Source organism: Lithobates pipiens, unplaced genomic scaffold, assembly GCF_037356315.1.
Source record: "Lithobates pipiens isolate NorthernLeopardFrog02 unplaced genomic scaffold, aLitPip1_a1.2 Scaffold_28, whole genome shotgun sequence".
In the NCBI taxonomy this organism is placed as follows: Eukaryota; Metazoa; Chordata; class Amphibia; order Anura; family Ranidae; genus Lithobates; species Lithobates pipiens.
The window spans coordinates 8,464,454-8,479,453 of record NW_027507789.1 but is presented as its reverse complement, the minus strand read 5'-3'; the positions used below and the strand labels follow the sequence as shown (position 1 = coordinate 8,479,453).

The following is a 15,000-nucleotide window of genomic DNA, read 5'->3' as shown; positions in this document are numbered from 1 at the left end:
TTTTTTGGGGTTTAATATTATTATTTGTGAGATATATATATATATATATATATATATAAATCACAAATAATAATAATAATAATAATAAACACACCAGGGTTGCGTACACACGATGAGAATATTTCACTTCAAGCTGCTGAAACACTAAAATAAAAAGAAACATTGTTTCTTTTTGAATCCTTCCCTTTCTTCATCTGCAGATCAACGGGATGAACAAATGTTCCTCTGTTTAACCCCTAATTTACTCTAATCGGCCTTAATTTACTCCCTATTCTCCTCCATTTAATTATTTCCTGTTTTTTTTTTTTCACGTCTATTTTATAAATTAAAAAAGAAAAAACTATTAATTCATTTGTAAATAACTTTTCAATGCTTTGTAAAGCATTGAAAAGTTATTTACAAATGAAATAAATCAAATTTTTTTTTTAATTTTGCACTTTTTCCAATGTGTAAATATATATGTGTAAAAACATTCACTAACAAAGCAAACAAGAAAAAAGTTTTTTTATATAAACAATTAAAACTTTTGTTTGTTTAAAGAGGAAGTAAACCCTGATGGGTTTACTTCCTCACTTCCTCTTTCATTCCCTGCAAAGGTAAAGCATAATGGACTACTATGCATCGCATCGCATCGCATAGTAGTCCATTATGTGTCACTTACCTGACACAGGAGCCAGCGAAGTCACCGCTGTCCCCTGTAGTCCGCCGCATCCATCTTCTCGGTGGGTCCCCTGCTTCGCCGCTGTCATTCGGCGAAGCCGCAATGAACGTCACTCCCGCGCATGCACAGGGAGCCGCCACTCGCGGCATATCGCCGTTGACCGCGGCACGCTCAGTGTGCCTGCGCGCCGCTGTCTACAGCGCATGCGCCGTAGACAGCGGTGCCTGTCTTTCGGTAAATATCTCCTAAACCGTGTAGGTTTAGGAGATATTTCTTGGACCTACAGGTAAGCCTTAATCTAGGCTTGCCTGTAGGTCAAAGTTGGTTGTAAGGGTTTACAACCACTTTAAAAAGCAGGAAAATAATTAAATGGAGGAGAATAGGGAGTTAATTAAGGCCGATTTGAGTAAATTAGGGGTTTGTAAGGAGTTAAACAGAGGAACATTTGTTCAGCCCATTGATCTGCAGATGAAGAAACAGAAAGATACAAAAAGAAACAATGTTTCTTTTTATTTTAGTGTTTCAGCGGCTGAGCAATGTTGTTAATAAACACTGCTGGTGTCTTGTCGAATACTGTCCCCCATCAGATAGTGTCCACCCTGTACTGCGCTTGCGTAGTACGGAGACAAGGAGAAGAAGGTCTCCGAAAGATGAACAGCGCCTGCGCACCGAGTCCAGGTTCAAGTCCTACCATCCAAGTGGACATAGAGTTAGAATAAAAAATTGCAGAGCGAAGCGAGGCCGTGCCCGAAGCGTGGCGAGGGGCCGTCTTACTAAGTGCTGTTTAACATCATCTACCGTATGTCCACTTGCATGGTGGGGCTTGAACCTGGACTCAGGGCACAAGGTACTATTAAGTGCGCAGGCGCTGTCCATCTTCGGAGACTTTCGGCCTCTCCTTGTCCTCCATACTGCGCAAACGCTGCGCAGTACGGGGCAGACACTATCCGATGGGGGGGACAGTTCTCGGCAGAGCACCGGGGTTTTTTTTTTTTTTTTTTGACAGCTCCAATCACCGGGCTTCTTCAACACTTCAGCTGTCAACAGGGGAGTCCCGCTGACAGCTCAAAAGATACTTTTAGGTATCGGTGCATCTGCATGAGTACCGATACTTGTGCAAATAATCAGTATCTAACTAGTATATATTTAAGCTTTCCGTATCCAAGTGTGACTTACACAATAAATTCCTATTCCCAAGTCACATTCCATCTACATCTTACATCAAATCATTGTCTGAGCCAGGATCTATGAATTGTCTCCTATTAGGCAATGTCCCCCCTCCCCCCTTACTCATAATACCAGGATACGGGAAGATGTGCACACTATACCACAATGAACCCAACCACCGCACTGACAACAAGCCATGGAGTGCCACTTCCCGGCCTTCTCGGGTCACAGACTGCTGGCAGAAAGAACTGCTCTGTTTAAAGCTGAACTACGGGGAATAACAAAAAAAAAAAAAAAAAAAGACCCACGCAGTGAGACCCCCCCCCCCTCCCCCCACACTGATGCTCATTTTTATGTAGGCTACCCTGAAACGCACTTTTACTAATCTTATCCCTCCCTCCCGCAGGCTCCTCCTCTTTTGCAACCGCTCCCCGAAAAAAAACCATTTCCATCCGTCACATGCTGACGTCATCCCGTACGATGCCGGAGCGGAGGGCCCCGCCCACATCCCGGAGCGTCGGAGGGAATGGGAAGAGCACCGGCTGCCGAGGAATAAGATAAATTAAATCGCTTTTTAACCCCTTCACGAGAGGCAGCTGTGTGGAGGAAAATGCCTTGTTGAGGTCAGAGGAGAATGGGGCAGACTGGTTCCAGGTGATAGATAGGCAACAGTAACTCAAATAATCACTCGTTACATCCAAGGTATGCAGAATACCATCTCTGAACACACAACACATCCGACCTTGAAGCAGATGGGCTACAGCAGCAGAAGACCACACCGGGTGCCACTCCTGTCAGCTAAGAACAGGAAACCGAGGCTACAATTGGCACAGGATCACCAACATTGGACAATAGAAGATTGGAAAAACGTTGCCTGGTCTGATGAGTCTGGATTTCAGCTCCGACATTCAGATGGTGGGGTCAGAATTTGGCGCATGGATCCATCCTGCCTTGTATCACCGGTTCAGGCTGATGGTGGGGGTGTAATGGTGTGGGGGATGGGGTATCATTGGTTCAGGCTGATGGTGGGGGTGTAATGGTGTGGGGGATGGGGTATCACCGGTTCAGGCTGGTGGGGGATGAGATATCACTGGTTCAGGCTGGTGGGGGATGGGGTATCACCGGTTCAGGCTGGTGGGAGATGGGGTATCACCGGTTCAGGCTGGTGGTGGGGGGTGTAATGGTGTGGGGGATGGGGTATCACCGGTTCAGGCTGGTGGTGGGGGGTGTAATGGTGTGGGGGATGGGGTATCATTGGTTCAGGCTGGTGGTGGGGGTGTAATGGTGTGGGGGGGATATTTTCTTGCCACACTTTGGGCCCCTTGGTACCAATTGAGCATGGTTTAATCACCACGACCTACCTGAGTGTTGTTGCTGACCATGTCCATCCCTTTATGACTACAGTGTCCCCATCTTTTGATGGCTCCTCCCAGCAGGATAATGCACCATGTCACAAAGCTCCAATCATCTCACCACTGGACAATGAGGTCCCTGTCCTCCAATGGCCTCCACACTCACCACATCTCATCCAATAGAGCACCTTTGGGATGTGGTGAATGGGAGATTTGGCATCATGGATGTGCAGCCGACAAATCTGCAGCAATTGTGTGATGCCATCATGTCACTATGGAGCAAAATCTCTGAGGAACGTCTCCAACACCTTGTTGTATCTATTCCACCAAGAATGACGGCGAAAGTGGGACCAACCCGCTACTAGCAAGGTGTACCTAATAAAGTATACGCTGAGGGTACATTTATGTTTTTGTTATCACTTTGTAGATCAAAAGTGTTGTCTGCATGTACAAAAGGTGTGGATTCTGAGGAAGAGTTTCCCATGAAACGCGTCGATCCGCAACACTAAAATAAATATTTAAACACTTAATGTACACGTTATGCATGGGAAGCGAGTACATTTCCATTCTGTTTTTAATGTACAAATAAAGCTTGTTGATATTTTACCTATGCACATGTATATATGTGTCACATTTTCCTCCTCCTTGTTAGTGGGCTGGGGGGGGGGGGGGGGGGGGGGACTATTTTCTAGTCTTAAAAATATCCCCGCCCCTAACACCTATGGCGACTAACCAGTGTAAAGAAGATGTATATACTTACCTATTTCCAACCCGCTCCGGTCACGTGATCTCCATTACATCAGTCAGCGGTGGCTGCTGCAGGGGAGAGGAGAGACAACGTCTGGTAAAGCCTGGAGCGGTGACATCGTCTCTAGGTTCTAAACGGCCCATCTGCTGTTGGTGCTCCCTCTTCTCCCCTGCAGCAGCCCCTGCTATCTGACAAAGGGGAGCCGGATCGGGCTGGAAATAGAGAATATATAACATCTTACTTAGGTTAGTAAGTATAGTTATGGGGGGATTGGGGCATATTGGGGGGGGGGGATTGGGGCATATGGGGGGGGGTTGATTTCCAGCCTAAACCTAAAAGAGAGGAATGAAAAGAAGTCCTTCATTGGGGATTACACAGATAACATGGAGAGAGACTATAGAATTCCAGCTCTTTGTTTTTTTTTATGATGGATGATGAACGATGGATGATGAACGATGGATGATGAACGATGGATGATGGACGATGGACGGCGACTATAAATAAGGCCCCCGGTCTCTCTTAGAGGCGAATCGCGTTGGGAGGCGCGGACCGGTTAGGCGCTGGGCCTCACATATTTGTATCTTCGGACAGATTTAAGTCTGATCACATTTCTGCTTCCCGTAATTGGAGGGATGAGGGGCAGCGAACGTTCTCTCATTGAGGACGATTGATCTCGGATTTCTGTACATTATTTCCTGGGATGGTGGAATGTCATCTGGCAGCAGCACAGAGGCTAAAGAATGTGACATGGGATGTCATCGCTGGGGACGAGCTTCCTGGCAGATAAGCCTCCTTCTCGTACGGCGAGAGCTCTGCTATTAATCAACCAACAGAGTAAATAAGAATCTTCCCAGGAGGCCGGCGTATTATGGTAAGATTACTGAGGAGGAGGAGGAGGAGGGGAGGAAGGAACGCACCTGAATAACAGCCAGCTGATACTGGATGTGCGTTCACCTCGTACCAGGGAGCAACGCTCGCCTCTTCTGATTGGCTCCCATAAGAAGGAGCCGCTGCTGATGACAGTGTGCACCTCCACCAGACCAGGGAGCAATGCTCGCCTCTTCTGATTGGCTCACCTCACCCAGGGAGCAACACTCGCGTCTTCTGATTGGCTCACCTCACCCAGGGAGCAACGCTCGCCTCTTCTAATTGGCTCACCTCACCCAGGGAGCAACGCTCGCCTCTTCTGATTGGCTCACCTCACCCAGGGAGCAACGCTCGCCTCTTCTGATTGACTCACCTCACCCAGGGAGCCACACTCCCCTCTTCTGATTGGCTCACCTCATCCAGGGAGCAACGCTCACCTCTTCCAATTGGCTCACCAAATACAGGGAGCAACGCTGACCTCTTCCGATTGGCTCACCTCATACAGGGAGCAACGTTCACCTCTTCCAATTGGCTCACCAAATACAGGGAGCAACGCTGACCTCTTCCGATTGGCTCACCTCATACAGGGAGCAACGCTGACCTCTTCCGATTGGCTCACCTCATACAGGGAGCAACGCTCACCTCTTCTGATTGGCTCATCTCCCCAAGGGAACAACACTCACCTCTTATAATTGTCTCACCTCTTCTGATTGGCTCCCATAACAAGGAGCTGCTGCTGATGACGCTGCAAAGTGTTTACCGCAACGCTCACCTCTTCTGATTGGCTGACCTCATCCAGGGAGCAATGCTCGCATTTTCTGATTGGCTCCTATAACAAGTGTCGGTTGCTGATGACACTGTGCGGTGCTCATCTCATCCAAGGAGCAATAATTGACCCCCTCTGGCTTCCATAACAAAGAGCCACTGCTGATGACACTGTGCAGTGCTCACCCCTTCTGATTGGCTCCTATAAAAAGGGGTGGGTTTATGACGACACTGTGCACCTCCATCAGGGAGCAACGCTCCACTCTTCTGATTGATGCAATAACAAGGGGCCACTTCTATGAGGGAGCAGCGCAGTGTTCCCCTCAGTGGCCTCTAGGGCTCAAAGTGTATCTAAAGTCAACATGTTTATTTCAAAAGCTTTTTCTGCCAAACTTCTCTGGAGAGTCACAGGAGTGCAATTACCTTTGTCCCCCCCGAGTCAGCCGATGGCGGGATATCGCTGCACTGAATTTCTAAGTGGTTTTGTTAGCCCAGTTCACCAACATGAACTACAGACCACCACCGCCTTATGACAGACCAGAACTACAGACCACCACCGCCTTATGACAGATCAGAACTATAGACCACCACCGCCTTATGACAGATCAGATCTACAGACCACCACCGCCTTATGACAGACCAGAACTACAGACCACCACCGCCTTATGACAGACCAGAACTACAGACCACCACCGCCTTATGACAGATCAGAACTATAGACCACCACCGCCTTAAGACAGATCAGAACTACAGACCACCACCGCCTTATGACAGATCAGAACTACAGACCACCACCGCCTTATGACAGATCAGAACTACAGACCACCACCGCCTTATGACAGATCAGAACTACAGACCACCACCGCCTTATGACAGATCAGAACTACAGACCACCACCGCCTTATGACAGATCAGAACTATAGACCACCACCGCCTTATGACAGATCAGAACTACAGACCACCACCGCCTTAAGACAGATCAGAACTATAGACCACCACCGCCTTATGACAGATCAGATCTACAGACCACCACCGCCTTATGACAGACCAGAACTACAGACCACCACCGCCTTATGACAGATCAGAACTATAGACCACCACCGCCTTATGACAGATCAGAACTACAGACCACCACCGCCTTAAGACAGATCAGAACTACAGACCACCACCGCATTATGACAGATCTAAACTACAGACCACCAAGCCTTATGACAGATCAGAACTACAGACCACCACCGCCTTATGACAGAACAGAACTACAGACCACCACCGCCTTATGACAGATCAGATCTACAGACCACCACCGCCTTATGACAGATCAGAACTACAGACCACCACCACATTATGACAGATCAGCTGGTATTGGCATTGGCAGTGTTTTCAGAGAGACAAAACCTCCTGCTATTGGTCAAGTAATCTCAGGTGGTTATAAAGCCTAAACATTTCCTTGCAATAAGGTGAAAAGTGTTTAGACAATAGTAATATCCTAGTCTCCCTATAAGTCGCTGATCGCCGCCATTACTAGTAAAAAAAAAAAATTAATAAAAAAAAAAATATATATATATATATATATCCCATAGTATATAGACGCTATATTTTTGTGCAAACGAATCAATTACTTATTGTGATTTTTTATGGGGTTTTTTTTGTTTTGTTTTTTACCAAAAACATGTAGCAGAATACATATTGGCCTACATTGATGAAGAAATTAGAATTTTCTTTAATGGATATGTTTTATAGCAGAAAGCAAAAAAAATAATATTTTATGCATTTCAAAATTTTCGGTCTCTTTTGTTTACAGCACAAAAAAAAACCAAAAAAAAATAAAAAACAGTAGGGATCAACTACCAGCAAATGAAAGCTTAATTTGTCGGAAAACAAATGATATAAAAAGGTAGAATGAATGCAATCATCAGTTAAAGTAATGCAGTGGCAAAAAAAAAAAGCAAAAAATGGCCTGGTCATGGGGGGGGGGGGGGGGGGGGGGTAAATCTTCTGGAGGTCAAATGTTTAAGTTGTTTCCTTTTTTTTTTTTTTCCTATTCGGCCAGTGGGCAAGAAAAAAAAAAAGGATGACTAGCTTGGGGTAGCTGGGTAGGTGGATTGTCAGAATAACCCCCCACCCCCCCCAAAACCAGGTGCACCCACCACTGTTAAGAGGACACACTGACCAATGGGTGCAGCTGATTGGCTGCAACTGCTGATCGATTTAAAAAAATTTTTTTTATCTTCCAGCATGTCCCTTCCACTGAAATCTATTAAACAATCAAGTGGGGAAGTCCACATACTGATCAAAATTCAATCGCTGTAATGGCCAGCTTTAGACTGTATCACATGAGTTCCTGACTCCGCCCACCAGCCAAGGTCATCACAGGCCCCTTATTTGATACCCCACAGAGAATGCAGCAGTAGTAGTGAGACTCTCAGGGAATTTCTGGCATGGAGATTTCCAGTGAGTATTGGCTTAGGTGGGTGACTGGCCTTTTAGCTGAGGAAGTGTGGAAATGACGATGGAGTGGTGTGGGCTCGGGCGTGATGGGGGATTTTTACACAGATATGTATTATTTACATCTCGATCGGGGTTACCATGCTGGATAAACAGGAGATTTCCCGTCCGCAGTGTTGTGCAGCGCTGCCCTTTGTTTTATTTCATCACAGCTCTGCTGAAAGGGGAACTTTGTATTATATTCTGACTTTACAATGTTTCTCCTGGAACTCTTCGCAGCCACCCACACTCCTCTTCGTACAATATTTCCATTCCTCCGGCTCTTGGTAACCATTGTTGATCCTTCGGGTTTCCTGTTATAATCATCGGTAATTGGATATACAAAGCTGCAGAGAACGGCATGCATTCTGTACAGCCCGATGTTCTGTGCGGATAGAGAGCGATTATGTGCTTTACCCAGCAAAGCTCTGCCAATGTCCCACATATAGAGGACCCAAACTGACATGTCCCACGTATAGAGGACCCAAACTGACATGTCCCACGTATAGAGGACCCAAACTGACATGTCCCACGTATAGAGGACCCAAACTGACATGTCCCACGTATACAGGACCCAAACTGACATGTCCCACGTATAGAGGACCCAAACTGACATGTCCCACGTATAGAGGACCCAAACTGACATGTCCCACGTATAGAGGACCCAAACTGACATGTCCCACGTATACAGGACCCAAACTGACATGTCCCACATATAGAGGACCCAAACTGACATGTCCCACGTATAGAGGACCCAAACTGACATGTCCCACGTATAGAGGACCCAAACCGACATGTCCCACGTATAGAGGACCCAAACTGACATGTCCCACGTATAGAGGACCCAAACCGACATGTCCCACGTATAGAGGACCCAAACCGACATGTCCCACGTATAGAGGACCCAAACCGACATGTCCCACGTATAGAGGACCCAAACCGACATGTCCCACGTATAGAGGACCCAAACCGACATGTCCCACGTATAGAGGACCCAAACTGACATGTCCCACTTATAGAGGACCCAAACTGACATGTCCCAGGTATAGAGGACCCAAACTGACATGTCCCACGTATAGAGGACCCAAACTGACATGTCCCAGGTATAGAGGACCCAAACTCACGTCCCACGAATAGAGGACCCATCCCAACATGACATGACAGATCCCATGTATAGAGGACCCAAACTGACATGTCCCACGTATAGAGGACCCAAACTGACATGTCCCACATAAAGAGGACCCAAACTTACATGTCCCACGTATAGAGGACTCAAACTGACATGTCCCACGTATAGAGGACCCAAACTCGCGTCCCACGAATAGAGGACCCATTCCAACATGACATGACAGGTCCCATGTATAGAGGGCCCATCCTGACATGTCCCACATATAGAGGACCCATCCCGACATGTCCCACGTATACAGGTCCCACATCTAGAGGACCCATCCCGACATGTCCCACATATAGAGGACCCATCCCGACATGTGCCACATGTAGAGGACCCACCCTGACATGTCCCACGTGTAGAGGAACCATCCTGACATGTCCCACATATAGAGGACCCAAACTGACATGTCCCACTTATACAGGTCCCATCTTGACAGGTCCCACGTATAGATGACCCACCCTGACATGTCTCACATATAGAGGACCCATCCTGACAGGTTCCACGTATAGAAGACCCATCTTGACATGTCCCACATATATAGGACCCATCCAGAACATGTCCCACATATAGAGAACCCATCCCGACATGTCCCACATGTAGAGGACCCATCCCGACATTTCCCACATGTAGAGGACACATCCTGACATGTCCCACATGTAGAGGACCCATCCCAACATGTCCCACATGTAGAGGACCCATCCCGACATGTCCCACATGTAGAGGACCCATCCCACTTATACAGGACCCAAACTGACCGGTCCCACGTATAGAGGACCCATCCCGACATGTCCCACGTATAGAGGACCCATCCTGACATGTCCCACGTATAGAAGACCCATCCTGACATGTCCCACACAGAGGACCCATGCTGACATGTCTCTCTTATAGAGGAGTCATACTGAGACATCCTACTTACATGGGACCCAATACTGACATGTCCCATGTATAGAGGAGCCATACTGATATGTCCCACTTATAGAGAACTCATACTACCATGTCCCACGTATAGAGGAGCCATACTGGCATGTTCCACGTATAGAGGACCCATCCTGACATGTCCCACACAGAGGACCCATCCTGACATGTCCCACACTGAGGACCCATCCTGACATGTCCCACACAGAGGACCCATCCTGACATGTCCCACACAGATGACCCATCCTGACATGTCCCACACAGAGGACCCATCCTGACATGTCCCACACAGAGGACCCATCCTGACATGTCCCACACAGAGGACCCATGCTGACATGTCTCTCTTATAGAGGAGCCATACTGATATGTCTCACTTATAGAGAACCCATACTAACATGTCCCACGTATAGAGGAGCCATACTGACATGTTCCACTTCCAAGTATAGAGGAGCCATCCTGACATCTCCCACTTATCCATACGTGAGCCTGTAGCAATCTATCTGTTCACCAATTCCAAGCACACCCTGTAATTATTTGGGAAGAAGGAATCACATGATACACTGAGGAAGGTTTGCTGGATCTGGCTACAAATGAAGTATAGAAAAGCCTGATCACAAGAAAGCCGACTCTAGGAAAGCCTCACATTTTCCAAATCATAGGAAGATGACTGACTTTACCTATTGCCTGGAATAGAGAGAAACTCACCCTCATTTCATAAAATTGTAATTAGTTATAAAGATCACTTCTATCATGGAGCCTTCATAACAATGAGGGCAATGGAGTGCAAGAACCCAACAGCCACCAATTACAGCCCGGCCTACACACTTTCTAAGCACAATAAACCCTAGACACAATGTATCGTTGTTCTTTGTACTATGTCACTTTTAAAAAATTCTTCCTCTGCCCCCCCATTTGCTCCTTTCAGTAAACCTGCCAGCCTGAGAACACTTACCTGAATACAGAGTCCATGGAGCCAGCACAAAGAGGTAGACGTCACCAAGCCTTTGTACAAATTTGGGAGTTGTGGGGTGATTGTATTAATGCTCCCCTGGTCCAATCAGGAGGAGGCTATTCCACGGCGGGTCAGCCCATAAACCCAGTTCTATACTTCAACAAATAAGTGCCACTCTGAAGGTTCTCACCAAGTATTTGTTCTACTTTGAGTGCCCTTTACTAGAACATCTAAAAACCCAGAAAGCCTTTCAAAAAGCACTCAGTAAGAGTACTCAATGTGAATACGTCTATCACTGTTAAGCAAGAGCTTTCAAAACTGAAGAAAGATTGAAAGAAGGAAGGGCAACATATGCCTAGAGATGAACAAAATAATTATATGTAGTAATGATGATGTTGTCTAATCAACATCTGTGAAATATGAATTTTTGATTTCACTTTAATGAACTCTATTGGGAAATGAATGGTGGTCCCAAGACTGCTTCAACACCTTCTGTCTCCGTTCATCAACACTCCAACTGTATCCATACCAACGATGGTCCCTTCTCTAGCCACACCAGCGATGGTCCCTTCTCTAGCCATACCAATGATGGTCCTTCTCTAGCCATACCAACAATGGTCCCTTCTCTAGCCATACCAACGATGGTCCCTTCTCTAGCCATACCAACGGCAACGATGGTCCCTACTCTGTCCATACACACCAACGATGGTCCCTTCTCTAGCCATACCAACGATGGTCCCTTCTCTAGCCATACCAACGATGGTCCCTTCTCTAGCCATACCAACGGCAACGATGGTCCCTACTCTGTCCATACACACCAACGATGGTCCCTTCTCTAGCCATACCAACGATGGTCCCTTCTCTGTCCATACACACCAACGATGGTCCCTTCTCTAGCCATACCAACGATGGTCCCTTCTCAAGCCATACCAACGATGGTCCCTTCTCTAGCCATACCAACGGCAACGATGGTCCCTACTCTGTCCATACACACCAACGATGGTCCCTTCTCTAGCCATACCAACGATGGTCCCTTCTCTGTCCATACACACCAACGATGGTCCCTTCTCTAGCCATACCAACGGCAACGATGGTTCCTACTCTGTCCATACACACCAACGATGGTCCCTTCTCTAGCCATACCAACGATGGTCCCTTCTCTAGCCACACACACCAACGATGGTCCCTTCTCTAGCCATACACACCAACGATGGTACCTTCTCTAGCAACACACACCAACGATGGTCCCTTCTCTAGCCACACACACCAACGATGGTCCCTTCTCTAGCCACACACACCAACGATGGTCCCTTCTCTGCCCACACCAACGATGGTCCCCTCTCTGCCCACACCAACAATGGTCCCTTCTATGTCCACACCAACGATGGTCCCTTCTCTGCCCACACCAACGATGGTCCCTTCTCTGCCCACACCAATGATGGTCCCTTCTCTGCCCACACCAACGATGGTCCCTTCTCTGCCCACACCAACGATGGTCCCTTCTCTGCCCACACCAACGATGGTCCCTTCTCTGCCCACACCAACGATGGTCTCTTCTCTGTCCACACCAACGATGGACCCTTCTATGTCCACACCAACGATGGTCCCTTCTCTATCCACACCAACGATGGTCCCTTCTCTATCCACACCAACAATTGTCCCTTCTCTGTCAATGCAAGCTGCAGTCCGCTTAGTTTCTGTGGATAACCGAATGTCACCATTGGACATCTACTAGGAGGCTCAGATGGAGGGGTAGAGGGGTCATTTCAGCACAAGCAGATGATCTGAAGAACTCAGTTTTTAAATATGGTCTTCAACCACCTGTAACACATTTGCTCAAGGACCATGACTGATCAAATATTTGACATTACTCTGTAATACTGACACACAAAACATTTCACCTGAACTAAAGCCAAATTGGGCAGAGTAACAAAGACATCGTACAGAAAGAATTATGATTTTGTAGCATATAAAAAACAGAAATAGGACCGATAGTGCCCACTGTATATATATTTTAATATTCCCCACAAATAAAAGTACACTCACTTATCAAAAGCCCCCACAGTGTTAGTAAAAGTGCATGTGTACAATGTATGGCTTTGGATATGAATCCTCTTCACCACTCCACATTTTAAGATGAAGATGGTCACAATATGATATCATTGCCTTGGCTCCACCCCTATGCACGTTGCGTCCACTGCAGGGACTTACTTCCTCAGTACTCTACCGAGGAGGCACGTGTGGTACTAGCAGTGTATGACTTTTGAGAAGACATTAAACACAGTGCACACATTGGTGGTTACATGCCTGAATATCATGGACTTTTATTTTTTGTGGACTTTGGGTGTCTTCAGAGATTGACAAGAACTGTTGATTTTTGTTTTAAAGTCCGACTCTGGTCAACACTGCTTTTGTTTGGTTTTGGATATGCTAGACATGGGTTGTAACCTTGTCACGCTGTCATTAAAATGGTCAGTGCAGCTTGGCCAACATGGGTGCCGAACTCTTGCCATCAGGAGATAAAAAAAGCCATCATGTAATGTAGCTTGCCCGCATCTAAGACTAAAACAGGGCCAGACAAATTCCAGGAGCCATGTTGCCATGGCGACTACAAATTGCATCCTGGCGCCTGGGCTTTTGTCAGCTCATTCACTGTTGCAGAGATGCACAATTTGTATCGCCCGATGCCCGGGACATGCAGTTCCGGGTGCCAGGCAGGAGTTGTTTTTCCTACATTTAGCCATGCTGTGGGCAAGCAGTAGGGCTCATTTGTCAGGTGGAAGCATTCAGAACGCTCAATTGCCCCCTCCGCACGCCCCCTGCTATGTATTCCGGGCTACACTTGCCAATCTCCAGGCCTGGGACTGGCATAGCAGACGCCACAGGGTAGAGGGGAGGGAGGAGAGCGGAAACACGTTCGCTCTACTCCCTATCTTGTTCCTGACCTGGAAGCAACGTGTATGACATCACTTCCGGGTCGCCGTTGACAGTTTCCCCGGTGATGCATGTTACGACTGCGATATCGCCATGCACAAACTGGCTCCTTACTTTTTTTTTTTTTTTTTTTTTTTTTAGCTGGCTTCTAGACTCAAAAGCAAATCTGTCAAGACCTGCCCTAAAATATTTTTTATTTTTTTTGCTAGAGTTGCCTTTAATCTTCCACATGATAACGGTAAGCCGTATAACTTCATCGACCGCGCTCTGCCAGACTGTCCTGAGTGCCTGAAAGTCTGCTTCCCCTATATTTTGCTGGAACACGTATAATGACAAACAGTCTGCCTAGGTCTGGGTACGCAGAGCTACAAAAAGGTGTCATAGGCCATGGCTTGCTCATCGGAGAATGAGGTAATTCCGATTTGTCTGTTAATAACTTTCCAGATTCCTAAAAGTGCCGAGTGGGCTGCATATAAACACTACACGCAAAGAGGAGGAGGGGAACTGTACGAGTCAATATACACAACGTTGGGAACCGTGGTAATGTCATCAACCCCCCCCCCCCCCACCCCAAGTTTTACAACCTTGACGTAGACTTGTTCTCACTCATCGGATTTCACAAGACGGAGGATCTCAAAGATTAGGTCACCCCTGTGATTTTTGTGTACGTTGATGAGGAACATATAGTATAAAGTATTGAGGATCCCCCCCCCCCCCCCCGTAAAATAATTCCAACTAAATGGTTTCCTACCCAATACGGTCATGGAAGCAATAACAGAAAACAAGCAGGAAAGCCTCAGCTACATCTATAGGGATTTCAATACTGGCGGCACTAAACATGCCGGTCCGGCGCTTTCTATGGAGAAATTTTAAGCCCAGTTCCAGGTTTTACTTGAAGGGTTAAAAAAACAAGAAAAGGTGAAGTAAGTCCAAATATTCTGGCCACCACTCCGGTTCCTGCGGCCATGTTGACCAATGAATGAT

General features: G+C 47.0%; 1 protein-coding gene across 3 annotated transcripts in view; it reads right to left on the bottom strand.

Moving 5' to 3' along the window:
* The window catches only part of PGS1 (phosphatidylglycerophosphate synthase 1), an 81,188-nt gene extending 70,074 nt beyond the window's left edge, over window positions 1–11,114 (bottom strand). Inside the window, exon 1 of one of the 3 annotated variants that reach the window (XM_077458666.1) lies at window positions 11,083–11,114. In XM_077458666.1, the coding sequence (XP_077314792.1) occupies window positions 11,083–11,099 (17 nt within the window). In that variant the 5' untranslated portion in view covers window positions 11,100–11,114. Of the gene's footprint in view, window positions 1–5,496; window positions 5,532–5,567; window positions 5,606–11,082 lie in introns of those variants that run through there. The other 2 variants (XM_077458664.1, XM_077458665.1) reach the window with 2 other exon arrangements.
* Between the last annotated feature and the right edge of the window lie 3,886 nt (window positions 11,115–15,000).